General features: G+C 35.8%; 1 protein-coding gene across 1 annotated transcript in view; it reads left to right on the forward strand.

Moving 5' to 3' along the window:
- The window catches only part of LOC115214890 (retinoic acid receptor gamma-like), a 56,183-nt gene extending 33,273 nt beyond the window's left edge, over positions 1–22,910 (forward strand). Inside the window, exons 5-10 of the mRNA XM_029783921.2 lie at positions 3,968–4,006; positions 12,011–12,130; positions 15,659–15,811; positions 16,738–16,942; positions 19,075–19,233; positions 22,108–22,910. Coding sequence (XP_029639781.1) covers positions 3,968–4,006; positions 12,011–12,130; positions 15,659–15,811; positions 16,738–16,942; positions 19,075–19,233; positions 22,108–22,208 — 777 coding nt within the window. The 3' untranslated portion in view covers positions 22,209–22,910. The remainder of the gene's footprint in view (positions 1–3,967; positions 4,007–12,010; positions 12,131–15,658; positions 15,812–16,737; positions 16,943–19,074; positions 19,234–22,107) is intronic.
- The last annotated feature ends 3,107 nt before the right edge of the window (positions 22,911–26,017 follow it).

Raw genomic sequence — 26,017 nt, forward strand, 5'->3', positions numbered from 1 at the left:
AATAAGCACCAAAGGTATACTACTTGCTTTTCTTGTAACAGATGGCTTGTATACTAAAATATTAATATAATCATTATCATCACCACCCCATTATCATTTTAATATGTTTTACCATGCTTGGCTTTGGTTGAATGTTTTGCCATTATATACTCCCTTTGCCTAAGTCACTTGATGTGTGACATAAAAATTGTTGCTGTTAGATGCCATTTACATAAATATATGAATACAAACACAATACACACACACACACACACACACACACGTTTTGTTTGTTACTTTTTATGTCCATTGTTATATGCTAGCATGGGTTAGACAAGTGTACACTGTTGAGGCTTTGTTTTACAGTCAGATACCCTTCCTTTGACTAACCCTTTGTGTTTTGAAATAAAGGATCTCTTCACATATATTCAAAAGTACTGAGCCAGATGATGATTTTTTGATTATCGAATAATTCATTTATTGTTGCTCAGCATTTTTCTATGTGTTGCTGTAGGATACCAATACTCTTAATCTTACTCTCTTCTCTCTCTCACACACACATTCAATAAACTTCATATAGTTTCCTTCTATCAAATTCACTTACAAAATGTTGGTGAGCCCGGAAGCACAATGGATGATGCTTACCTAAGGTGCTATGCAGTGGAACTGAACACAAAACTAAATGTTTGAGAAGCCAACTTTGTAATACAATCAAGATTTGCACTTATGTGTGTACCATAAATCCTCGAGTATAATCCGCATCTTTTTTGAAAAATTTAAAGGTCAAAATCCCTAGTGCATACTATATACGAGGTTAAAAAGGAAAAATATTTTCTAAGCAATGTCTGAGTCTCTATTTGCTGTCCGGCAATGTTTATTCGGACGCATTTTGTGATGTTGGGCGTGAAAAAACCTTAAGCTAAGCCTGAAAGCAATGAAGTCATAAAAGGATCATCCATAACTTGCAGTAAGCAACATTTTATTAAACGTTATTACTGTTATTTCTTTATTTTCTGCAAACAAAATGCACAAAAAAGCTACACGTTTGCATTTTGTTATATATACAATAATAATAAAGGACGTTACCGTATACAGTTTTACAAACCAAGGACGTTATATAGACCTCCTTGACTCAAGTTAGAGAAGGGGTGCGTATTATACACGAGGTTTAGGTTTTTCAGAGGTACACCCCACTAAAAATCCCCTGCGTATTATACTCAAGGGTGGACTATACTCAAGGATTTATGGTACACACACACACACACACACACATATACATGCACCCTCACATTCAGACCACAGTTCCTGAAAGAGGAGTATCTTCTCTGTTAGCACATTTAAAAGGAAACTTAGATAAATGAAATTTATGATAGAACTGAAAATTCCTTATCCAAACCAATGAGCAAGATTCACTCAGGGCTGCAGAGACGGTTAGTATCTTGGTCACATAGAATTAGTGGCCGAATCTCTATCAAATCTAATCTTACTGTCTAAAATAAAAAAACAAGACAGATACATTGGCTGATGTTTTTCTGGATATAATGTTGAATGGTAGATTTAATCCTTTATCCAATTTAATTCTACATCATGTCCTTTGGGGGTCTGCTCCATTACAAATATTTGGGATCTATCTCCAGTGAGATGATAATTTTTCCTCCTTCCTCTCCACAATTTCAGAGGTTCTGGAATGCCTTTCCTTCTCTGACTAAATCAGAACATTCTTTTCTTAAATACTTGATGAGCAGAATAATCATGGTTGGAACGAGTTGATCATAGATTTGCTTGATTAGAGTTTATCAGGACCTTAATAGTATATGTAGGTGTAGAAACCTAATGACTGAGTGAGTGTATATGCTACTTGACTAACATGCCGTGCATGTTTTAACTAAAATCCCTTGTAGCCACATAGTTGTGTAATTGGGAAATATACATAATTCTACATGGTATTACTTTTGCTTTGGAAAGCAGGTTTCCAGGTTCATCTGAGATTAAATTTTGCATTAGACTTTATGCTTTCTAGAGAAATCATCTCCTTAAGGCCATGAGACTACAAAAAAGAAACCGAGTGTGTGTGTGTGAAAATTGCTTTTTGTTTTGAAATTGTAAACAAATGTCATCTTCCATGGAAATATATCCAGCCATTGTGCTGTTCATGTTCAAAGAAGTAGAGGAAATATTACATTGGTTTAGAGAAAGAAGATCTGAAGATTAATGGATAAGTTAACCATGCTTAGCTCATCTCCCTTGAAGATGGAAACTTGTGGAGGGATTTTAATTCAGCAGTCATCAAAGCACACAACCATTATAAAGTGTCCGTAGCATGTCTATCATAGTGCCTATTTACAGCTTCACATATGGAGTCTGATCAATAAGTATCCGGACTTTTGCCATAGTAACGAAGCTAAAGTATGCAAAGTGAAACCATTTGGCAAAGATTGACCTTGAACTCTGCTGTGCATGCACATTAAGTTTTAATATTCTAGCTCACTTCCGCTGTTTACAGCAGTGCTTGTAAGGAAGGTGTGATTGTCACATTGATCATGACAGAGAAAGTTATCATGGTGATACCTGCTCAGAGGCCTATGCAAAGTGGCAGAAAGTGTAGGGAGAGGAGTGCATGAGCTGCACACAAGTTCAGACTCATTTCCAATATGGCCAAAAAATGTTGATATTGGCAAACATTCTGAGAGACCCACAACCAACAGAACTGAGAAAAACATCACAGTTGTGTGTGCATCTGTGAGGGGAAACAGTCGAATCACCATCCATGAGTTATCAGAGGATATGTAGGTAAGTTAGAGATCAGTTCAGTCCATTATCACTGAAGATTTGGGTAGGAGATGTGTGTCTGCCAAGTTTGTGCCAATACTGCTTTCAGCTGACCAAAAAGACACTTGAGTTTCAGTTGCATAAGATCTCCCTGATTGTGTCAAGAATGATGAAAATATTTGAAAACTTTGCACAGGCCTCTGAACAGGTATCGCCAAGCTTTTGGCACAATTTGATGCAGATTCTTTGCTTGACTTACTCTGTCATGGTTAATGCAATAGTCACACACTACACACCTTCCTTCCAGCCACTGCTGTAAACAGGAGAAATGAGCTGGAACATTAAAACTCAGTGCTCATGCACCGCAGAGTTTAAGGTCAATCTGTGTCAAGCAGCTTCGTTACCATGGCAGCAATCTGGATTCTTATGAATCAGACCACATATGTCTTTGTCAAAGACACATTTTAGTGAGGGTAACAAGATTGTAATCATCCTCCTCATCATCATCATTGTTTAACATCTGCCTTCCATGCGAGCATGGGTGGGACGGTTTGACAAGAGCCTGCCAGGCAGAAGCCTGCACCAGACTTCTGTGACTGTTTTGGCAGGATTTTTACAGCTGGATGCCCTTCCTGACACCAACCACTCAACAAAGTTGGCTTTTTAATTACAGTATGATATCCATTTTCTTTAGCCAGATGAAATTAAAAAATGTTTAACTTTTAGCTTTCCTTAATTGTTTCCCAAGCACTGCTTTCTGCCATTGTAACTCTCCTAAAAGTTGTTAAAGGACCAAAGAACAATCATCAAGATCTTGTGTATGTTAATAAACCTTTTCGATATTTTTGATCCTGCATCAAATTGGCACTGTCTGAAATCTCACTTGCATGATCCTGCATAGAAAGTATGTATGAGAGAGAGAGGGAGCTTAATTTTTGGTAACTAAGTTAAGTGTGAAAATTCATTATCCATCTATATAAATTGTGTGACTTGTATGCTTGTGAAATATAGTTAATTTCCTGGCAGTGTGTGTATACATTTCATCGATGTTTCCTTTTTGGATTCAAAAGTCTGTGGTGGGCGTTTGATCCCCAGTTGACTGATCCTAAATTTACCTCTCTCATCTATGTCTACCACACATAATGTGAGTGTGTATCTTGGTTCAGTTCCCAATGAACTACATTTAATAATGAAACACGACCTTATTTTTGTTTTCCAGATATATTTAACAATGTCAAATATGTCAGTGTCAAAATTGGTAAGAATTACACTTTAATCCAATCCTTTCAACCCTCTTTTCACATCCCTTGTCTTCTTTCACATGGAAGTGGTGGTGGGTTTACTTTGTGTGTCTATGTTGTCGGTCTTTTCTCTTTCTTCCCTTTTTTTTTTTGTTGTGTTCCAGCATGATGTGTGTGGGTGCATGGAAGCATATTTATTTGTATATGTAGTGTTGTGCATGTATGTATGTGTTTCTCCATGTGTGGGTCGGGGTCTGTGCCTGCATGCAAAATTTTCTAATCAGAAGTGAGAGTGTCCAGTTAAATAACATCAAGCAGGAAGTGTGAGAGCGTGTCACCTGTTGCAGTGTTCATCTCTAGCAAGCAGCAGTTTTGTTTCTCTGATGCAGGGTCTTTGCAGAGGGAACAGTTGCATCAGTTGACAGCCCCTTTTCATTTTGTCTTACTCTCTTTGTCTCTCTCTCTCTACTTCATTTAGTTTACTAAACCCTTTCAAAATTTTGATTATAATGGAAATGAAAAGGTTAAAGACAATAACCCTTTATAATCTATTGTATTTGCACTCCTTTTCCTGTCCCCATATTATGTAACTGAGTCACTCTCTTAGTACGTTAATAAGTGATGAGGAATTGTTTTTTAAAGGAATACATTCACCTAATGCAATAAATTTCTAAGTAATGCAATGCAGATACTGTGCAGTTGAGCCTTAAAATTCAGTCTTGCATCTGGAATTGTTAATTTTATTTCAAATTCTATTATGGGTGACATGAAAAAATACAAATGGAATCTTACTGAAATTCCTTTGTTGTGTCTATATCTTACATTTTTACCAATTTCATCCACCTGCATCTGTTGCTAATTGGCTTATACAAATGTCTTTTTATATTGTTGTTCAAAAAAACTGAAGCTGAAAAAGTGCTTAACCCATTTGATGCCAACCTGCCTCAGACCAAATCTGATTTTATGACACAATCCTTTTGCTATGTTCCAAACATCACCTTAATAGTAAAACTAGTTATTTTACTAAACCCTCTTCAAATTATTTCACATATTTTCAAAATTAAATTGATATATTTAGGTAGTGTATTTCATTACAAATATATTCTTGAAAGAATAAGAAACTTAAGCAGAAGCTAATTCCAGAGTTAATGTATTGTTTGTTAAATCATTTTTCATACATAATTCAAAATTAAACTTTTTTAATTACATAGTTTACATTCCTGTCAAACATGTTGCAGAATTCTGTGTGTAAGAAATATATTGAAAATTACTGAATACTCTTGTATATTAAAGATGTTTTGATAGTGAATTGTTTATATTAAAAAATATTCTTGTTTATGGTTTTTAAGCAGTAACTGTACTGATTCTGTGTATGTGTAGTCGTTTCATTTAGTTTAAAGAAAAGAGTATACTGATGATAACTAAATATTTCCATTTCTTTATTCACTAGTAATGTATCAATAAAATAAGTTTTTAGTCTTCTAAATGATGAAAGTTTAAGCGTGATAATTTTTAATTAACATATTTATTGACAATATGAATAATCCACAAAAGTGAACACCACTTGATTAAAGAAGATAAATAAGGCAAGTAATGAGTATTTGATTATATTATCCTATGATCTCTTGTGACTGGAAAACACACAAAAGACACAGAGATGCAATTGAGAATTGTCCGACTACGGTTGCTGCATTTGGATTCCCATTAACTGCTACTCACCATTCTGTCGGTATCTTCAATGGCACTGATGGTTATTCTAACTGTCTTCAATCTAGACAGCTGCAAGGAGAAGAAAAAAGCTACATTCACCATTTGTTGGTGAAGAACTGGAAAATGACCCCTGATGACATGTGTGACGGTGCTTAACAGAAATACCAGATGCAGATTGGTGTTAGTGTCAGGAAAATCAAATAATGTGGTTTGGGCTTGTAGAACATATATAGCATGCATATTTCTCTAAAAAGCTGACATGCCTGCATTCAGTTCATGCAGATGAATAGATTACTGGATTTCTCAAAAAAAAAACTAATACATACATATATATATCATGATAGATTGTTAGCTCCTACACGCATTTTTTCTCTCCTTGTTTTTTTCTGTGTATCTTTCTGTCGAAGAGCGTAGGCTCGAAACGTAAAAGACTTGTTCTATTTCTATTCCTGAGTGGCATACTAATATATTTGTTTGTTTGTACTCCACCTGCCTTCGTCTTTTGTTTATTTTTGTAAACTTTCCCGTTATATATATATATATATATATATATATAGCCAGCCTGCACCAATACACACTTGTGTATGTATTGCATGCACATGATATATATGAAAGATGGGTATTGTGATTTATTCAACTGATGCCCACTTGGAAAACAGTTGCTAGAAGACTGTTATTAATATTACTGTTGGTGATGATGAATTGATGTAGAATTTTCTTGAATGTTTTCATTTAATGTTTGTATTTTACATCTGTTCAATACTAATGTATGGTTATTGTTGTGAATTTGTTTGTTCTTGTTGGAGCAAATGTTTTTTGCATGTGCGTCATATGGAATGGAAATAGGAACCATTTCCTCGTGTAGACCAAAAGTAGCAGAGTTTAAGTCTAGACTGAAACAATAGAATCCAAATGCACAACAGGTGATGCAGTGGCAGTTGGACTTTTATCTACGTTCTTTTTCTTTTCTTTTCTTTTTTGCTGTTTCATTGTATTCCCATGACTCTCTGTCGCCATCCAATTCCATTATGATGAATTTGAATTGGAAACTTTAGTCATACTGATTATTCAACCATGGACCAATCCATCCCTGTGGATGTGTTGCAGTTACTCTCTTGGTAGAGCCTGGTGACCCTGACTCTTGATCTTCTAGAATTCTTTCACTCAGCATCAATGCAAGAAGCACCGTTGACTCAGTTGAGCTCTTCTGCTACCTCTTCACAGTCAGGCTGCAGTCCAATGACTTTACTATATACAGGTGCTATGACTTGCCAGAGGGCAGCCCATTACTATGCAGAGTTGTCACTCCTTGACATATCTTCAGATACCTGCATACTCCATCTACATCCTAGATTGTATGAATTCACAGGACTTTTTTTCTCTTTTTTCTTAATCTGGAAGAAAGGCCAGTTCACCTGGTCTTTGCAGACCCTCCAAGATAAGTGAGATTGATTGTCTCATAAACAAATCTCTTAAACCATTGCAAGTCAATGGATGCTTAGGTTTACAATTTTACTTTGTTAAAAATGTACTTTCACCAGAAAAAGAACTTAAATGATAGCAGTTGAAGTAATTGCAAGGGTTTTAATTGCATGCTGTTTTTGTTTAAGGGGTGGGGTATGATGAATGCTAATGTTTTCTTAATATGTACAGTGGAAGGAGTCAAGATTGGCATGGTGATAGTGGTGGTGGTTTTTGTACGTTCGTTTGTTGAATGATGATAAGTAATGTCTAAATTAGAAAGGTTGGTGTGGAGGTGGGGACGTAAAGATAACAAAAACATGATCTGTCTGTGACTTTGTGTGTTTCATCTTTGATTAATCACACCAAAATAAACTAATCAGTGTTAATGTTGATATATGCTCCAGACTTCAGCTTGCTAAACATATTTAATCATGTTTAGTGTTTGCATGTTTACACACACACACACAGAGCTTTATTCCCTTGTTCATATACACATTGTGTATAGTTATCACACAAAGGCAATCACTCATGTGCATACACATGTACATATTCACACTCTTATACTAGATTTCCTGTGTTCTAAACTATATGCCCTTTCCCCCATATTTAAAAAAAAATTCGTTTCTCTCTCTCTCACACACACACACACACACACACAGCATATATATTTAACCTAAACTTGTGTTTATAATCCATCAAACATTTAGGAAACCTACCCACAAAACTAAATTTAATTACAGAGTTTTGTCTGAATTTTGTATTGTACTTCTTGCGTACTTGTATATATATATATTTTTGGCTTTTATTGTCTCAAATTTTAGTTGCAAATATTTAAACTCCTAGATGTTCTCCCAACCAATAACCTACCCCACTTACTGTGAAGTAGTATAATGTATAAGGTTTTTGTTTTTTCCCTTGTTGCAGTTTACTTAGCTGAAAATAAACCACTCTCAATTCAGGAAGCTTTGAAGAACCTGGCTCCCTGACCCACTCTTGAATTCCACGTTGCAACCTCACCTTGTGATACTTAATTGCACTGTTACACTCTGCATCCAATTCCTGATTGGCCATCACACTGGCCATTGCAATTTCTCTTTTGCCTGTTGTTATTCTTGCACATGTTATTTCTGAACTTGTTTGTTCCTGGCCAACATCACATAAACATATTCATCTCACCAAATGTTTACATTCAAATATCATTGTACTAACATTGTCCAGTCAGCCTGGTTTGCTGTTGTGACCCTTTCTACAACACACACACACCATCCCACTTGCCAGTCATATGCGCATATATAGCTATCAAAATTCCTGGCACTGATTGAAGGTGTTCACAGTAAAATAAAGCCTGTGCAGAAAAGGTTACACAACATTAACCCTTTCAATACCAACCCGGCTGCAGCCACCCTTGGCTCTGTTGTACAAATGCTTTGTTTCATAAGTTCTGAATTAAAATCTTCCACCAAACCTTAGTCACAATTTATGTTCCTAACACTAACTTAATGATAACTAAGTTATTTTACTGAATTCTTTGTTATATTTGAAATTAATTGAAAGAAAAACAGAGCATCTCGAATTAAATACGGTAATGAAAGGGTTAAAACACAGGAAAGCTTGTTCACAATTTTCGCTAAAGCTGGTTACCACTGACAACAGTACTACCATACTTACTACTAGTAATGCCACTATTACTACCATCACTGTGTACTACAGTTGTTAATATTGAGCAGGAAAAAATGAATGTAAAGCATTTTGTTTTTAGGAAAGGAATGAATACCACAACTTCAAATTTTTGTTCAACACAAACATCATTTATCATTTCAGCATTTTGTTATTTATGTAATTTGAACACTTAAACAGCTGTTCTTTGTGAATACCTTATCAATGACAGTTATAAAAATAATCGTTTGTAATACAGGTACAAGGTATGAAATTTTGGAGAAAGGGGTCAATTGAATTAATCAAAAGATGAAAAGCAAGTTTAACTGTTGGATTTGAATTCAGGACAAGGAGAGCTGAACAAATAATGATAATAATAATCCTTTTTACTGTTGGCACAAGGGCTGAAATTTTGTGGGGCGGAAATAGTCAGTTACATCAACCTCAGGGCTTAACTAGTACTTTATCTACTCTGAAAGGATGAAAGGTAAAGTTGACCTTGACAGCACTTGAACTCAAAACATAAAGATTTGGAAGAAATGCGATTAAGTATTTTGTCTGTGCTAATGATTCTTCCTTAATAATAATAATAATAATAATAATCCTTTCTTCTATAGGCAATTTTGGGAGAACAGGCTAGTGAATTACACAGACCTCAGTGCTCAACTGGTTTCTATTTCAATGATCCTCAAAGGATGAAAGACAAAGCTGACCTTGGCAGTGGTGTGCTAATGGTTCTGCCTGCTTAATACTTTTATAACAACAACAACAACAATAATAGTAATGATTTCAAAATTAGGCACAAGGCCAGCAGTTTCGGGGGTGCTCAACTTTTATTTATTTTATTGACCCTGAAAGGATAAAAACAAGTTGACCTTAGTGAAATTTTAGCTGAGTGCTAGAAATGCCACTAAGCACTAATGATTCTAACACCTCACTGCCTTAATATTGATAATAATAATCCTTTCTACTAAAGCCACAAGACCTGAAATTTTGGGCCAGAGTTGATTACATCGACTCTGGTACTTGACCTCTTCACAACCCTCACACAAACCAGATCACTGACAACCCAAAGGAATGCGCAGAACTCATTGCCGAGTGCTATGCAAACATATTCACTGTTGAAAGTCAAAATGTACCATCTTCACCATCACTAACAGCAAATTCCATAACAAATATGGAATTTACACCTGCAATGCTGCGACGTCACCTTCAAAATAAGCGCAACTATTCCTCCCCTGGTCTCGATGGAGTTACATACCTGCTTCTCAAACGTGGCAGGTACTTCCTTTTACACCAGCTCTCTATTTTCTTCCAGTACTGTCTCAACAATGGTGCTACTCCGGAGCAGTGGAAAACTGCCAGTGTCATTCCTCTGTTCAAAAAGGGCGACCGCACATCACCTGTCAACTATCGCCCAGTCAGTCTCACTAGCTGTATTGCAAAACTGATGGAATCGTGTGTCAGAGAAACACTCTGGAACTTCTGGAGCTCTCACAGTCTCATCCGACCCTCACAATATGGATTTGTCCCTAACTCCAACTGCAGTGATCAGCTTGTCAAGTTCCTTGAGGACATTACTCAGATCACTGACAGTGGCTCATGGGTGGATGTTGTCTACCTTGACTTTGCTAAGGCTTTCAACTCTGTGCCACACAAAAGGCTTATGGTGAAACTCTCTGCAATGGGTGTGAGGGATGACCTTTTTAACTGGTTGAAATCCTTCATCCTCAGCCGAAAGGAGGTAGTCACAGTTCTAGGACAGCACTCTACAGCATATGAGATGTCATCGGGTGTACCACAGGGATATGTCCTTGGTCCCCTCTTGTTTGTGGCATACATTAATGACATAGATGCCAATTTAAAGAATGCCACAGTATTGAAATATGCAGACGACATCAAGCTGTACCTTGAAATCAAGAGGACAGATCCTGATGTCTACAACTCTTTCCTGCAATCAGACCTAGACACAATGCAACAATGGATCACAGACTGGCAACTGAAACTGGCTGTGGACAAGTGTACCACCATGCATTTTGGGAGAAAAAACCCTGCGTCCACATACTCCCTCCACAACACTGATATCAAGAAATCCTCTTGCGAGCGTGACCTAGGCATCACTGTCAGCAGTGATTTGCGTTGGACAAAGCATATCTCTAAAATTGTCAAGAAGGGCGAGGGTGTCTTGGCATCACTCAGCAAGACTTTTGTTAGCTGCTCTCCAGCCATCTATTTAAAACTGTATACAGCTATGGTACGACCACACTTGGAATTCACATCATCAGTTTGGAACCCCTATCTTGCTCAGAACATTGACCTCCTGGAATCTGTCCAGAGACGTGCAACCAAACGCATACCCTCCATCAGACACCTACCATATTCTGAGCGCCTTGTTTCCCTGGGCATGGATTCACTGAAGCTCCGGTGTCTGGCGACAGACTTGGTAAACACCCACAAAGTTATCAACCACCTCACCAACCACAACACTGAACACCTTTTTGATCTCCATGTGTCTAACACACGTGGACATGCTTACAAAGTCAGAAAACAACACAGCTCCCATGACTTTCGGAAACATTTTTTCACGCTCAGAGTTGCTGAAGCATGGAATAAACTGCCTGCGTCAGTTGTTGACTGCCATGACACTGCATCCTTTAAGGCCCTCATGCTTTCCGAAATCCGCCGAAACTACACCTGATTATATATACACTTTAGATGAGTTGTAGTGCACCTGAGCACTGTACACAATTATTATTATTATTATTATTATTTATTGACCCTGAAAGGACAAAAGGCAAAGTCAACTGTGACAGCACTTGAGCTCAGAATGTAAAGATGGATGAAATGTCACTAAGAGCTTTGTCCAGCATGCTGACAATTTTGCCAGCCCACCACATTCTTAATAATAATAATAATAGCAACAACAATAATGATAATTTTTGATGTCCTTTGTATGAGTATTTGCTGGTAAAAGTTTGACATTTTTGAATGTAATGAAAAATTATGAATAAAAGAAAAAGAAACATTTGTCTGATATTGTCGAAAGCAATTTGCTGAAAGCTACTGACCTTAGGTTTTTCCATCCAAATACAGTCCCATTTTCTTTATTTTATGCCAGAGTCTTTTGTGTACCTCATTCTCTGTACATATCTAAGTATCTCACTCATATAAACTTTAAAATCTATTTGAAGGTGGAAGGCAATGAGATTTCGGCAATAGAGAACAAACATCAAGATAATGGCCAGAAGTTGGGAACAGAGAATGGCTTGGGAGAAGATGCTAGTAAACCTCAAGAGAGACATACAAATTGCGTGAGTTTGATAGTTAAATTTCCTATAACTTGGTAGTGCCACTCTTGTGCAATGATAAGATGTTTTTAGGTAGTTTTATATAATTTGTATTCTGACCAGATTGGAGTGCTACTGTTGTACTGAAAATGAAAGTGGTATGATTTGACGTCACTTTTTAAGAAGAATAAACAGAACACAATTTCCAATTATTTTTTATTAATCAAGAATGAAATGGTTGGATATTATCCATAGTTTCAGTTGGTTACACTTAGGAATGATTGCTTTTGGTAGGACCCTCTGGAGGAGGTGCCTGCGGACTCTTTCCCCACAACCCTGCCATGAATAGTGGGCAAAGAAAACAGATGGGATGTATGGTCAAGACTTCTATCAGATGCATTTGTGAAGTGGGGGGGGGGGGGCAGTGAATTGTAAGAAGAATTTTTGCTTATTTTGTGGTGTTTTTTTTAGCATTAAATGGTAATAATTTCATGAGACTCAAGAGTCCTAGGGATGTAATAATACAGAGCTGAGATGCTGTTAGAGAATACATTATGTGAATGGTTCCCTATTTTTAGCAGTTAGAATTTGCTTAGTTTCAGAGGAACCCTGATCAAGGGAAACTACAATCAGGGGTCTTTCTGTCATGACCACCCTGCTTTTATTCAGACTTAGTGCATCTAGGATGATGCTATTCAATATGTTCTTCCTTCTCTTTGAGATGTAATTTGAGGGAGATTTAGCTGCTTCTTATTGCAGATCAAGCAATCAAATATAAGCTTGCAGCTTCCTCAGTTTGAATTACCCCTGTAAACTAACTTTCATCCTGTTAGCCATGGAGAATTGGCTGGTTGACATGTATAAACTGGGATTTTGAGAAATATACTTGTACTCAACTATAACAAGTTGTAGTTTCTATATCATCATCATCATCATTTAATCCTTTTCTTAACAACTCACCTGACATTGCCTCTGGTTGTATGTCACAAGCTTTTTGTTTTAAAGTGCTCTAAATTAAAACCTTTCTTTAAAATTTTATGTTAATTTATGTTTCAAACACCAACTTAATAATGTCAAAGTTGTTTTATTACCTTCATTATTTTCAAAATAATAGAAATAAAAGCAGTCTATTTCAGCAGAAACATGGTAACAAAAGGGTTGCTGTCCATATTCTATGTTGGCATGAGCTGGTCAGATCCAATGGCCCCAAGGACTGCACCATGACTCCAATGTCTACTTTGCCATGGTTTTTACAGCTGGATGCCTTTTCTAATATTAGCTACTTTACAACATATGCAGCTGCTTTCTAAGAAAGACCTCACAACCGGGTGGCACAAAATCAATCACATACGCACCTCAGTCTTTGAGTCATAGATATGTAAGACTACAGAGCCATTGCTCATTAATGCTGGCTGGTCTTGTGCCACTGCTACTCAGTCATTATCAACTCCTCTTACCACTCACATTTCGTCTACACAACCTTAGGCTGATACATTAATCAGTGTATCTATTCCTTCCCTCTTCAGGATATCACCCCTCTAGAATTCTCTCTCTCTCATTGACTCGAAACAGTTGAATGTTAATAATATCACCCTCACCAGTTCTGGAGGGCCTGCAAAAGGGTATGGGCACAACCTCTTCCTTTAGACCAAACTAATGGGGAGAAAAAAGAAAAAAAGGTACTTAAGTGTATATGTACTGGTGTGTAAAGACATTCAGTCTGTAAATTAGAAAAATTGTGATGCCTAAATCTGAAATTGTTAGAAGCTATTTGTGGACAACAAAAATATTAGTTTTGTATTTTAATTATGAACAAGCATGAATAAATTATTTGTTTTTAATTAGTTTGGCAAATAACATTTTCTTGAAGGAATATTTTTAGAAATGACAGTATGGCTGGCCCTCTGTTGGTTATGACGATGAGTGTCCCAATTGATCTGATTAACTGAACAGCCTGCTCATGAAATTAACATGCAAGTGGCTGAGTACTCCACAGACATTTACCTTTAACATAGTTCTGAGGGAGATTCAGAGTGACAGTGACAAAGCTGGCCCTTAGAATTACAGGTACAACTCATTTTGGCCAGCTGAGTGGACCGGAGCATCATGAAATAAAGTCTTGTTCAAAGACACAATGCACCACCAGGGATTGAACTCGTAATCTTATGGTCATGAGTCAAATACCCTATCCACTAATCCACTTGTCTTCAAGAGATATAAAAAATATAAATGCTATAACAGTGGAACTCAAAGTAGATAAACTACTATTAATAGTTTTATCTTCTCTCATTAAAATGATTTGGTTCATTTCTCTTGAAGTTTCTAAAAAAAAAAAATCTAAAATTCTTATAATGTAAACAACATACAATTCTCACTGGTATGAATGAAGTTTCTAAAATGAATAGAGAAAATTCCAAGGCTTGCTTCGGTATAATGGTAGCACTTGTACTTATGTACTCATAAGATATAGGTTCAGGTCCTACAAGCAGCCTTCAATTTTTTTACTGTATAAGGGTTTTGTTTTAATCTAGTATTCTACATGCTATTATTTATAAACTTTATCTACTTTGAGTATTTCACTTTTGTGTATTTAAAAAAAATGTTTTTAATGTTGGTTGCATGTTTGAACCTTCAGGAATTATAAATCTTTTCTGTTGAATGTCATTGCTTAGATCTTCGAGAAACTGTTAGATTCCTTCTTTCTTGTTTAGAGCTATTTGTTTAACTTGCTTTCATTTTTAAAAAAAGGAGGAAATATATTTACAAATTTTATGATGAAAATAGTTTTTTAAAGTCTCATGAAAAGAAAAAAGAAAAAATACAATGTTCATAGCTGAAAGACCTATTGAAAAATGGATGGAAGAGTTGTTTAGCATTAGTGTACCCTAATCAAGTAGATCTGTCAATAAAATATTCCAGCTGTGACCATTCCAATTTTTGTTTACAGGCTGACCTAGAGATATATTTTCCAGTATGTTCATTATTTTAAGATATTAGAATGTGATGTGAGATGGAATTTAGAACTCCATTTGTCAGTTTCCTTGAATCTGTTTTAAACATTCATCCCTTTAGCATCACATAATTCTCTCAAATGTAATGCTTATTTATTCACATTTTAGCTTTGAGGTTTTGATGAAGTAACTTAATTTTTAGAATAACATAGTAGGGTTGGTTTAAGAGGCTGAATATAAAACAGAATATTTTGACTAGATATGGTTGGTTTCAATGCTAAAGGGGTAAACTAAATGTCTTTATTGGCATTTAACCCTTTTGATACCAACCTGCATGAGACTGTCCCTGATTCTATGTTACAAACTTCTTATTTTAAAATGAGATCTAAATTAAAACCTTCCAGTAAAATCTCATGTTAATTTATGTTCCAAACATCAGCTTAATAATGACAGTTATTTTACCAAATTCTTCATTATCAAAATTAATTGAAACAAAAGCAGTGTGTTTTAACAGGAACATGGTAACAAAACGGTTAAAGCATGCAAACCCAACATGCGACTTCTTATTTTAAAGTGTATGCCTATTCATTTCTCTTTTTAGAAACTTTTCAGTAATAAAGTGGAAAGTATAATAGATTTTTCCAATGAAGCAGCTTTGAAGATTATTGAGTTCTCCAAGAGAGTACCCGGATTCAAAGATTTAAACATCAAAGACCGTGTCACTCTTACCAAATCTGCTTGCCTAGAAATAATGGTAATTATTTCCATTGTTATTATTGTTTTTGAAGTTATTAAATTGGTATTTGCTTTGTGTCTAAAAAAAAAAGTTTGTCACTTCTGTTATTGTTTTTCACTAAAAGTATCCCATCATTTCATTCTTTCTTTCTTTCTTTTTTTCTGTTGAAAAACTAATATATGCATTATTGGGGTACAGTTTGCCTTTTGAGCAAGTGAACCAATAGGGTTAACACAAGTTGTGCACAGTTTAAGGTCATTAGCTATGTGAACCACAGATTAATGACCTGTGCATTCAACTTTGTCAAAACCAATGGTTACTGGGCACTGAAAATATCTTACATGATTAAAAACAAATTTCAGCAGAAGGATTAGCAAATTAGGTGGAAATTGAGATGGATCACTCTCTACAAATGGGAGGTGTATTCTTTTGTCTCCAACCATTAACACATTTGGGTTGTGGAATGAGTAGTGATTGCACACCAAATATAGTCCTACTTCTTTTACTTGTTTCAGTCACTAGGCTGCTGTGGCCATGCTGGGGCACCACCTTGAAGAACTTTTAGGCAAATGACTCAACCCCAGGACATTTTTTTTTAGTGTGTCAGAGTCTTTTGCTGAACTGCTAAGTTACAGGGATTTAAACAAACCAACACCGTTTGTCAAGTGACACACACACACAAGTATATGATGGGCTTCTTTCAGTTCCCATCTACCAAATCCACTCACAAGATTATAGCAGAAGTCAACCCAAGGTTATGGAAGAAAACACTTGCCTAAAGTGCCACACTGTGGGACTGAACCTGGAACCATGTACTTGGGAAGCAAACTTCTTACCACACAGCCATGCCGGCAACTCATACAGACTTTTTTGCCTATTATTTTGTTATTTTTGCTTATTTGTGCCAATGTGATTTTAAAATGAAGTTTGCATTTATTTTCCAGTATTTACGTATGTCACATCGATACGATGCCGACCGAGACGTGATAGCCTTTGAAGCTGATGATTATCTAACGAGGGAGGATTTCAATGAAATGGGCTTCAGTACAATCACTAATAGCATCTTCAAATTTGCTGCAGATTTTAAAGATTTAGGTCTTGATGACAGAGAGCTGGCCACATTGACATATGTGGTTTTGGTCAGTGGTGGTAAGTGCTCTTTTATTTTGCATCACTTTCTTCCCCCCACCCCTCTCTCCATTTAGTAAAACAGTAGAACTACCCTACAATATGAATATTGTACCTTTATGTGCCGGGGGTGGGGGGCTGTTTGTGTGGTGGCAAGTTGAAATCTACTGGATATTGGTCAATGGAAGAGTTGTCTACACTTGTATAAGCATATTATGAGTTCTTTTTTAAAAGCTTTGTTAGAAAAGGAGCAAACATTTCTATGATCCTTTCGAGGGTCTCTGAGATTGGTGAGAGAATAGGAAGTTTTCTTTAGACCAGTCCTGACTCAAATGAATGGGCTTTGCCAAAGATACCCAAGGGCCAGGTGTTGGCGTTATATTGGGCAGTGGAGGAAATTCATATGATTAGTCTCTAGAGTGTTTATGTCACAGATTCTGTTATATATAAATATACTATTTCTCTGGTCTGTTTGGCTAGGAAAATAAAATAGTGGCAGGATTAATTATTGTTATAAATATGCTAGGATAATCAGTGAAGTGTGGGAACAGTGACAGTTTGTGTGAGCAAGAGCCAGTCCAGAAAATGATATGAAGTGAATAATATTTGGGTTCTGTGGAGGAATCATGGCAGTTATCATCCTTGTAAACAGACTCAATTGTTCAACAATTGTGTTGTGTTCTAAGGTTTGAGTTCAACACTCTAAGTCAGTGAGACACATTTATTCTACTTTGAGTGGTAAACTTTTCTAGCATATGGTGATTATTTACGTAGTTTCGGCCATGAACACAGCTCACTATCAGTGGGAGACAATTCTGGCCAGCAAACTGCATCCAACCAACTTGACTGTGATTCTCATTAACTAGTATACAACTTATATACAATATGGAACCTATTCTGGCCTTGAAGAATGATGACTAGTCAAATAATAATTGATGATTATGAAGATGGCGATAACAGCTGCAAACTGAATGCATGTTGAGATTAACTTTACCTTAAATTTCTACTGGTTTGATAAAATATGTCAGGCATTTGTGTAGAGGTCCATTCAAGTGACAATGTTTTTCTTTTATAAAGTTTTAGCAAAGTTTAAAAAAAAAAATCCTTATTAAGATCGCCTTTATTATCATTGTTATAAATTTGATTAATTGGCCCTTTTGGGGCCAATAAAATAAGTACCAGCTGAGCACTGGAGTTGATGTTATTGATGCTCTCCTTCCCCTGAAATTGCTGGCCTTGTGCCAAAATTTGAAATCATTATTACTTGGGCAGTGATGTAGCAGAATTGTTAGAGAAAATGCCTTACTGTAGTTCATTATGACTCTTTGCAATAAGATTCCACCATTATCGGTATTGCCTTTCATTCTTCTGAGGTGTGTAAAACACCAACCGACTACTGAGATTGATGTAATCAACTAATCTCCATTGTTGAAATTACTGGCCTTTATCTAAGAAGCAATTATTATCAAAGCCCTTTATCTGTTGCGAGGCAGACAAAATGCTTTGATTTAGTCACATTACATTATATTTTGAGTTAAAATCCTAACAAGGTTGACTTTTCATCTGTCTAGGTATAACTAAGTACTAATTACACTCCCATAAAACTTGTGGCCTTGTACCTATCTTAGAAAGTGTTAATACTGGTTTCAAAATTTTGCACAAGGCCAGCAAGTTTTGGGGAGGGGATAAGTTGATTGCATTGACCCCAGTACTTGACTGGTACTTATTTTAACAATCCCAAAAGGATAAAAGGTGAAGTCGACCTTGGTGGAATTTGAACTCAGAATGTAAAGTCAGCTGAAATGCCCCTTATAATTTCACCTGGTGGGCTTGCTAATGATTCTACTGGCTCACTGCCCTAGAGATTATTTATATTAACATTTAAAAATTAGTAGCATGCTAAACCTTATAACATTTAGTTTTGGTTCCCCTGCATTTGGACTTCAAATTCTGCAAAAGTTGATTTTGTTTTTCATCCCTCCAAAGTTCACCCTAGTGGAATTTGAACTGAAAGAATGTAAAATAATGTAACTAGATACAACATGGCTCTTTGTTCAGCACTCAACTGCTTTTAACCATTCAGTACTGATTATAGCTACCATTATTTATTTCTATAATTATATTTATGACCATTTTTATTGTTGCTGTTTTAGATCGCTGTGATTTGAATGAACCAGAACGTGTAGAAGAGTTGCAAGGTCCATTGCTTGATTTGTTGAGGAAATATTCACGTTTAAATCATGAGCATGATCCTAATGTCTTTCCAAAAACCCTTTTGAAATTAACTTCACTTCGATCATTGAGTTTGCAGAGTAAGTTACTCTCTTTCTAAATACCTTTTTATTTTTGTCGTTTTTCTTTTCATATGTATCTCTCCATTTTTGTAGCTTTGCAGCTTCTATTTTCATATTCAGTTATTTATTTATCCCCTTCTGTAATCTTCCTCATCATTTTAATTATTGGATTACTTCGTGAATGAGACCAAGGGTCCTTAAATTCAATATAAGAGTAATAATGATATATAATAAAGCTGCTGACTTTATTATGAGCAGTTCTTAATTGTACCACTCTTTATGAACAAAATTTTCCTTCCAATTACAAAACTGTGAACTGAATGAACCAGAACATTTTCCCCAGATTAGACCATTTCCTTCAGAAAGCTGCTACTACTACCTAAACCTCTTCAGGCCGTGTCCAACTGAAGCCTACCAAACAGATTGGCAAAATCCTACTAACCTACTGACTACAGCACAACCACTCATTCACATAGTGTTCTTTCTTCTCTCTCTCTCTCTCTCTCTCTCTCTCTCTCTCTCTCTCTCTCATCACTTCTACTTTAGACTCTGTTCCTTTGAACTAACTATATACTAACTCACCCTTCTCTCTTCCTCCTGTCATCCCTGTTTAGACCCATGGTCATTTTAATAGCCTTTATAAGCTACCAGCTAAATAGTGTACTGGAGCTTATCACACACAACGACAGACATAGATTAGTATTTGTCCCTAGATTCTCCCCCACCCTAAGAGTGGGGCAACTGCCCAGTGAGTCCATACCTTAACTCTTTAGCATTCAAATTACCTTATCAAATATAATGCTGATTTATTCATATTGTTTTGAATTAATCATTCACTATCTCATAGCTTTACGATCTCTAACTGTGGAGGGAACCCGTGGAAGAGGTAGACCTAGGAAGATGAGATGGTGAAGCACGATCTTTGAAAGTGGGGCCTTGTGGAGGCGATGTCAAATGAATGTAACCTTTGGCGATTTGCTGTGCTTGAGAAGGCTTGTCAAACCAATGGCCAGTGCTGGTGACATGATATGGCATCCGTGCCAGTGACACACAAAAGCACCCATGCCGCTGGCACATAAAGGGCACCCTCTATACTCTCATAGTGGTTGGTGTTAGGAAGGGCATCTAGCTATAAAAACCAAGCTAAATTAAGACTGGAACCTGGTGTAACTCTGGTTTACTAGTTCCAGTCAAGCTGTCTAACCCATGCCAGCATGGAAAGCAGGTGTTAAATGATGATGATGTGTATTTTTAGAATGATATTGTAGGATACATGTGAGAGGCCAGATCTGTCTGGTTTGAACATAAGACAGAGTATTTGTGCCAAATATGGCTGATTTAAATGTTAAAGGGTTAAGACACCATTGCTTAGATCCCATGTCAAGCACTTCGTATCCCCTACCCACCACACACATCTTTTTTTTTGTAGCAGACACTGATATTTTAGCTGAATATCAACCACATCAACATCAGCCATTTTTTGGTAGGTCTGCAAAGGTTCTGGTCAATAATGATTGGCTAAAATCCTTGACAGCATTGTTCCAGCATGGCCACAGTTCTGTAAATGACACCAGTAACAATTTGACAAGTAAATGTGTTTGCTGCAGAGGGAATAAGTATGTTGAAATGGTGTGCTATATTAGGTATGTCCTGAGTTCAAATGCCACCAGGGGCGACTTTGGCTATCATCCTTTCAGGGTCAATGAAATAAGCACCAGTTGAGTGGCATATTCTCCAAAACTGCTAGTCTTGTGCCAAAATTTGAAACCTATTGGGTTGGTGCATAATTATTGCGTTTTTTTTTCAACAAATTTTATTCAACGAAAGCAATAACAGCATGTAACAAAAACATCTTTAAATGATTATTGTGGATCATATTCTCCATCTACTTCAATTACTGCTTCCCATTTGCTTGGCAGATGGTCAGACTGTCATTTAAAGCTATTTTTGTTAAATATTGTTATTGTTTTTGTTGAAAAAAAGCCACTATTAGGAATAAAGACTGTGTTGAGACAAAGCAACAAATGTGTAGGTGCAAGCATGGCTGTGCAGTGGAGAAGTTTGCTTCTCACCCTCATGGTTTCACATTTAGTCACACTGCATGAGCAAGTGGATTAGAGCATTGTAAAGAGAAATAAAAAACAAAAGCTGTGAATTGCATGAGGTAAACCTGTGCAAACATTGCTGTAACTATATATATATATATGTGCATGCAGCTAACAGAATTTAGTTTCATTCTTACAATGTCGATTGTTCATATCTGTACGTAGTCATAAAGTGATTTTTAAGTTCACTGCTGTTTACTTATCTCATTCTAAATTATGGCCTTGTGCCAATATAAGAAACCAGTGTTAGTAACCCCTTGGCATTCAGATTATTCTGTTAGATGTAAGGTTTCTTTATTCACATTACTCAGGCTTTATCTTGTAGCTTTCAGATTTCAGTGATGTGACTTTTTATTTCCAGGATGACATTGTTGGGTAGGTGTGATAGGACAAATCTGACCAGTTTGAACATAAAACAGGATAAATATACTGGTTGAATATGGCTGGTTAAATGCTAAAAGTCTAACGTTAGGCTTTGTCAAATCTACCCAGGACTTGTTGTTACTGCCAAAATGTTTACCAACATTTCTTATGGCTTTATGTTCTGAGTTCAAATGCTGCTATTGTCAGCTTTGCCTTTCGTCCTTTCAAAGGTCGATAATATAAGTATCTGTAATGTAATTGATTGACCCCTTCCCCTAAAATTACTAGCTGTATGCCATAATTTGAAACCATTATTATTACTGTTATTAGCAATTATAACTGTAAAGGGTTATTGATTTATATATTCATGGTCTGACATCCTCTTTTCTCTATTATATCTGATGTACTTTTGTCTTCATTGCAGGTGCCATCCACATCTTAAACAATCAAAGTGTACACAACCTGAACTCACCTTTAATCGTGGAAATGCTTGACCGTGAAGAAAATATCAACTTGCCATCTTAGAAAGTTTACATGAAACCATGTTTCACCTTGTTGACAGAAAAGATAAACACCATACATACACATTTATATTAACATATACATCTGTACATATATACATACATGCATAAATATACACATACAATACATATTTTTTCATGATAGTAGGAGTATGAAAGTTTGGGCCATGTCTGGATTTATAACATCCTATGGACAAAAAGTTGTACTATTTTACATGTTTTGATTTGTCCACTTTTGAAATTACCCCCCCCCCCCCCCGATTATTTTAGATTTGTGTTTCCTTTTTATCAGCCTCGGTTGGAGTATTTTGTTACTCCCTACACTTATTTGTGACATATTCAAATAATGAACAAAACAAGGCCTTACTTCAGAAAACCTTTGGCATCTATATTATTAACAAGCACTGACTTATGTTACAATTAATTTTCAAAATAATCAAGAATTTACAGGAGTTTAGTTAATTAATTGTAATATATTTATTGCTATATTAAAAAGTTATTCGATATTCCAAGCTAGTGTTTATTGGTATGTTAAGCAAGTGTCAGTAAACTGTATCTTTTGATCTTAGTATAGTTACAAGACTACCCTTAGTTCTATTTTATTCACTAAATATACATGTTAAAAAATTCATAGTAAAATATATTTTAATCTGGCCACTAGGGGCAGAGGACTGGGGAAGTCATTAGAGCATTGGAAAAATACCTCATTGTACTTCTTCTGACTCTTTATGTTCTGAGTTCAAATCCTGTCTAGATCAGCTTTGCTTTTCATCTTCTTAGAGTTAATAAAATAAAGTACCAGTCAATTTAGTCACACACAAACATATCATTAAATATGAAGCCTTGTGCCTATATTGAAAAATAATTATTTCATGAACACTAACACAGTATTTTACTTGGTAAAAGTTCAGTGATATTTTCATGAGGCCTACAGTTATAAATACACTAGTCCAAGGCCAGAAATAACAGCTAAATGTTCCTGAAATCAAACTTTGCCATCTTAAATAAAGAAAGCATACATTAGATAATATTGTTCTAGATATACCTTTAAAATACCAGGTTGAGGATAGGGTTGACTTGGAGGTTAAATAACTAATAAGTAATATAATTATTTTGCAACTAGATCTCTTTTGAAATTTTTGATTATTTTGAAAATGAATTGAAAGATCTTACCAGTGTGTTTTTGAGTTAGAAATATGGTTTGGAGAGAGTTAAACTTGAGTGTGATATTTTATTTATTGGTATATTCCGTTAACTTACAGAATAAGAGGCATTTATGTATTTGCTGGACATTTGAATAATGAAATAATAGGATCACAACCGAGATTTTAGTCTGAAAATCTTAATACAAGTGTCTTTGGGCAAATCGGTATTGAAAGAGAGACATACTGATAGATAGGTATGTATATTTATATACTGAGAGAGAGAGAGGGGTTCTTGAGTGCATTCTGCACACTAAGGTCCATAATTCAATGTTAGCTTCCATGAACTTCCTGCAATCTCATTCTCTCTCATTTGTAGAAAAGGTAGGCAGTGGGCTGGCAGAATCATTAGCATGCAGGACAAAATGCTTAGTGGAATTTCATCCGTCTCTACACACTAAATTCAAATTCTGCCAAGGTCGACTTTGCCTTTCATCCTTTCAGGGTTGATAAAATAAGTATTAGTCAAGTACTGGGGTCGATGCAATCGACCATTACCCTCCCCTCAAAAACTACTGGCCTTCTGCCAAAATTTGAAACCATTATTATTATTATTATTATTATTATTATGATGATGATGGTAGTGATATTATTTTCAAGGGCGTTGGCTTATCAATAGTATTAAGTGTCTCAACGAGAACTGGGTTAAAACTCTACATGGGTCAGGTTTACCTGGAAGCAGTTGATGAAATAAGAGGATTGGATTTGACCAATTCATTATATTTGACTTGCTTGCAAAACTTGGTACAAAAGTAGGTGAAAGAAATAATGATTATTATTGTAAAGCAGAACAATGGCACTTAATAATTATCTGTTTTTCTTTCAGTTCTTCTTATCTTGCAAGATACTTTGTTGCATTGTTTGAACCTAAGAATAGAGAACTGCACTTAATGCAGAATCTAAGATTGTTTACCTTGCTGTGTTGCGTTATTAATAACGGTGAAACTTTCTATTGTTGCCAAGGTCACAATTTTAATTTGTAAGTATTTTGTTTATGTCACCAACACTTGTAGAAAGGATGAATATCAGATTTCCATTTATTCTTTCCAGCATAATTTTTTTATTTATGTAAGAAATGCTGGCTGTATTATGGAAGCACAGACAATTACATCATTGGATAAAAAGCATTCGAATTTCTAGAATATTTGATATAAACAAGTTTATATTTGCATAATATATTGAGAAAGAATATAGATAACCACTTTGAACAAAAGTTCTTAACTGTTGCTATGGTTTTCCCACATTTTCCTTAACTCATTCGCACCTGTTCTTGCCAATTAGTGTCCCTGTAAGGACTGTTTTTAGTATTGGGACCAGCTCCATCGAGAATGCATTAATGCATGTGTCTGATGATGATGATGATTCTTCTGAATGTAAATCTGTGTTTGCTGTCCCTGTTTGATCAGCAATTACTCCAACAGTATTTGCTTACTCATGAGATATGCTGACCCTGTATCTCCTCTCATTGGTGACTGTAATGAGAGGATGACAAAACATAGAAAGCTGTCTTCAGTGTTGCCTAAATAGTACAAACATTCCATAACTTTGTTTTTGGGTTTTGTTAGATTGCCTTTCATATATTTGGGTTTTGTTAGATTGCCAGATGCTTTCTATTAATCTAGTGGCTTCAACCTGTTATACAATATTTGTAAGCAGGAGTTTCTATTAATTACTATTATGGTATTGGGGTCTTTTTCTTTTTATGGGAAGTTGAGATGTCCACCCAAACATAGGGTACTAGGTGCTGTGTTTTTCCCCATATTCTAACCCAGAACCTTTCTGATAAGGTTCCTTCTGTTGGGTGCAGAGCCTTCAATGGTGTGTCTTTCATAATCACTTACATACTTATCAACGAAACTATGGTAAAGATGACAGCAACTGAAGAAAGTCTTGCACAAAGGGAAAGTTGATTCCACCCACTTCTCCCAAGAATACGTACACAAACACACTGATTAACAGACCCTTAAAACTACATATTGACATATGCTCAAAGCCATGCACACAGATTGATGCTATATGCCAAAAACATATCCGGTGGATTTCATGTTTAAAAAAAAATATCAATTACAAAACATGTGATATTGTTATTATATAGTATTGAAGGCAGTTTTCATGGTAGCGACAGCAGAGTAGTAGCCAGTGTTAGGGTCAACTTTGACTTCCGTCTTTTCCAGGGACTAATAAGCAAAAATATACCAGTTATTTACTGTTGTTGGTTCTAGGAACATTCACCATGAACATTTTTGCCATAGGAAAACTCACAGTATAGGAAATTTTGCCGTAAGATAATTTCGCCATATAGATAATTTCAAAGAAACCTGATTTAGAGAAATTGCAGCTCTGAAAAAAAATTGTTTTTTTATATAAACTGTTTTTTGCTTTCTTTTTGTTCTTTGTAAATGTTATCATATTTATATTGTATTTTTATTTAAGCAGATTTAAAAATTTTTTTTTTAAGCATTATCATCTTTTAGATTGCTTTATTTTGGCCCCCCTCTCTTGTAGCTTTGCCATAATAATATAATAGATAGGTTAGTTGAAACAATTATATACCAAGGGAGCAATTCATCTTTTTTTTTTTTTTCTGGTGAAATTGTCTTGCAGCAAACTT

The sequence above is a fragment of the Octopus sinensis genome, linkage group LG8, assembly GCF_006345805.1.
Source record: "Octopus sinensis linkage group LG8, ASM634580v1, whole genome shotgun sequence".
Classification (NCBI taxonomy): domain Eukaryota; kingdom Metazoa; phylum Mollusca; class Cephalopoda; order Octopoda; family Octopodidae; genus Octopus; species Octopus sinensis.